At 47.7% G+C, this 2,469-nt stretch overlaps 1 protein-coding gene across 1 annotated transcript; it reads left to right on the top strand.

The window, feature by feature from the left end:
• Nucleotides 1–678: 678 nt before the first annotated feature.
• LOC128152228 (gallinacin-13-like) lies at nucleotides 679–2,248 on the top strand. The gene is made up of 2 exons (XM_052810329.1): nucleotides 679–811; nucleotides 1,971–2,248. The coding sequence occupies exons 1-2, from the start codon at nucleotides 754–756 to the stop codon at nucleotides 2,090–2,092; spliced, it is 180 nt and encodes a 59-aa protein (XP_052666289.1). The 5' UTR covers nucleotides 679–753; the 3' UTR covers nucleotides 2,093–2,248.
• Nucleotides 2,249–2,469: the final 221 nt, after the last annotated feature.

Raw genomic sequence — 2,469 nt, 5'->3', positions numbered from 1 at the left:
CCTGGGAGAGGTGTAATACACAAATTTTCCTAATACTCCTGCTTCTGATAATTACGGAGACGTATCCCAGCTTTCCCATTTAATAAATACATAAATGAATAAGATGCTATACTACTATTTTTCTTGACAATTGTAAACAAAACCTTGGCAAACAGTCTCTTTGCAGCCTAGAAGTTGGGAAATACAAACAGATCTTTGATTTTTAAGGATCCCATGATTTTCAAGCCAACTTTGTGTGTTGGGGAGTGCTGAGGAGGAGACTGGATTTTTTCACGCTTGACTGTGTCAGTGTTAAACACAGAGACTGGGAGCTGGAAATAAAAAAAAGAACTTTGATACTGCAAACACTTGGATGGAATTTTAACATCACATGCTCGAGCCTACAAACACAAGAGCCAGACTGGGTCAGCCCCAACGTCCTGTCTCCAGCAGCAAGCCGTAACAGACTCCCCAGTGCTCAGTGCAATTTGTTGACAAAATCCTGCCTTTTTTTTTCTTTTTTTTTCTTTTTCATTTTTTTCTTTTTTTTTTCTTTTTTTCCCCCCCCCTCTAACATGGTGTGTCCAAGGGTGGGAACATCCCAGTGCAACTGTTTGCTGTCATGTTGAAATACATCTGAGATTGACAAAGTTCCCTCCACTCCAGGAGCATTACACAACCCCCTGGGCACTATAAATCCAGGAATTCCCTCTTCTCCATCTTTTTACAGCCCTTCACTCCTCCTCGTGGTGGAACTTCCACCCACATTCAGCTATGCGGATTCTCCAGCTGCTCTTTGCAGTCATCATTCTTCTCCTCCAGGACTTTCCCGGTAAGGACAAAATACTCCCAGGGGTTTCTGCAGGACTGTGGAGAGAGAAAAGACAGGCTCCTACTCCGAGGTAGAAAAGGACAAGACAGGGCTCTCAAGTCAAACCAAGTTGAGGCTGGCCTGACTCTTGCTTCCAAGGAACAAATTTCTTCTGAAATGGTCTCCATGAAGTTCCTGGATGTAGGTGTCCCAGGTTCATAGACTGTACGTCCCCTCCTCTCCATCCCCTCAAAACCCATCCAGAAATGCTGAGTCTAAACCAGGAGCCTGAGCTCTGCTCCTGACCAGGATACAAGCCTCATCCTCCATGAAACAAGGAAAACCCCATGAAATCAAAAGCATCTTTCAGGGGAAAAAAGTGGGGGGAAAAACTGCTAGTTTATTTTTTTGTCTGTCTGTTTTTCTTCTGGGATTCTGTTTTAATAGAAAAATCTTCCTTGGCTTGGCTTTTTCACTGGTTGGTTGTATATATGTTACGAAATCAGGTTTCATTCAGCTGTAAGGTCACTATGATGTTACTAGGACTATGGTGATATAACTTTCACAGAAAACAAACTTGATAACCAAGAAGAGGAGATTTACTTGCTCAGCCTGTTTATGCTCTCCTTTATTTAACTTAAGTCCTAGGGATAAAGAGGGGAGAGAGAAGGGTTTACCCACTCCACTGATGGTGGATACCCACCAGTGTATCCCTCCAGAAACCCCAAACTTGGTGTTCCTGCTGTGTGTAAGAGAAGCAGCACATATCTTTTTGTCAAAACAGGAAGATTTAAAACAAACAAACAAACAAAACCCTGAAACACCAAGAAACCAACAATCACAACCCCCCCCAAACAAACCAATAGATAAAACACCTGTTCCAAAAAGACACTTCTCTGACTTTTGATGTTGCCCAAGGGATCCACTTCACCTAACTCATCTAACCTAACTTAGTCAACACAAAACTGGCCATCTCACCTAGCCTACTTGTTAAGGGGCTCCCAATGCTTGCTGGAGGGAGGTGCTGCTCCCAAGCACATCTAACCTTCACCACGAAGCCAGCTGAATTTCCCCGTTGCCGGCAGCAAGCATCTCATTGCTCAGCCACCGACACCCGCTGAGCTCCGACTCGGGTTTGCAGGTCCCCTAAGCAGGTCTCCCGTCCCCTTTCCCCCTGCAGCAAGAGGCCTTTCAGACAGCCAGCAGTGCAGAAGCAACCACGGCCACTGCCGGAGGCTTTGCTTCCACATGGAGCGTTGGGAAGGGAGCTGCAGCAACGGCCGCCTGCGCTGCTGCCGATGAAAGCGGCCACGCTGGGACGGACCCCGGCACCCCAAGGGGACCAGCCCAGCGACCCTGCAACCGCGGCTGTACGTAGGATCTGGTCTCGGACACCTCCGCGCCTACACCCGCACCTCGGTTTGTCCATCACCAATAAACCTGTTGGTTTTACGTGTCCTTCTGGGTCCAGAGTGCAGCCGTGTTTCCCTCCGAGATGGACCGTCCCGCCTAACGCTTGGGGTTTGATGCTGCTTGAGATGCACTGGGGTATCCGAAACATCTGCGCAACACTGGCAGATGTGGCACAGGACCAAGGGGACACCAGGGTGGCAGCAAGAGAAGGATCTGCTGGGCTTGTCCAAGCAGTTATGAAGCCTCTTTCCTAGCCCATACCTCTC

Source organism: Harpia harpyja, chromosome 15 (assembly GCF_026419915.1).
Source record: "Harpia harpyja isolate bHarHar1 chromosome 15, bHarHar1 primary haplotype, whole genome shotgun sequence".
Classification (NCBI taxonomy): Eukaryota; Metazoa; Chordata; class Aves; order Accipitriformes; family Accipitridae; genus Harpia; species Harpia harpyja.
The sequence above is the reverse complement of the archived record's forward strand: the minus strand, read 5'-3'. Positions and strand labels throughout refer to the sequence as shown.

What these genes read in the sequence shown, in the direction of transcription:
- LOC128152228 (XM_052810329.1), top strand. Translation starts at nt 754, where the DNA reads ATGCGGATTCTCCAGCTGCTCTTTGCAGTCATCATTCTTCTCCTCCAG. An exon ending in TCTCCTCCAGGACTTTCCCG is followed by an intron (nt 812 to 1,970) that starts GTAAGGACAAAA and finishes TTCCCCCTGCAG; the next exon opens with CAAGAGGCCTTTCAGACAGC.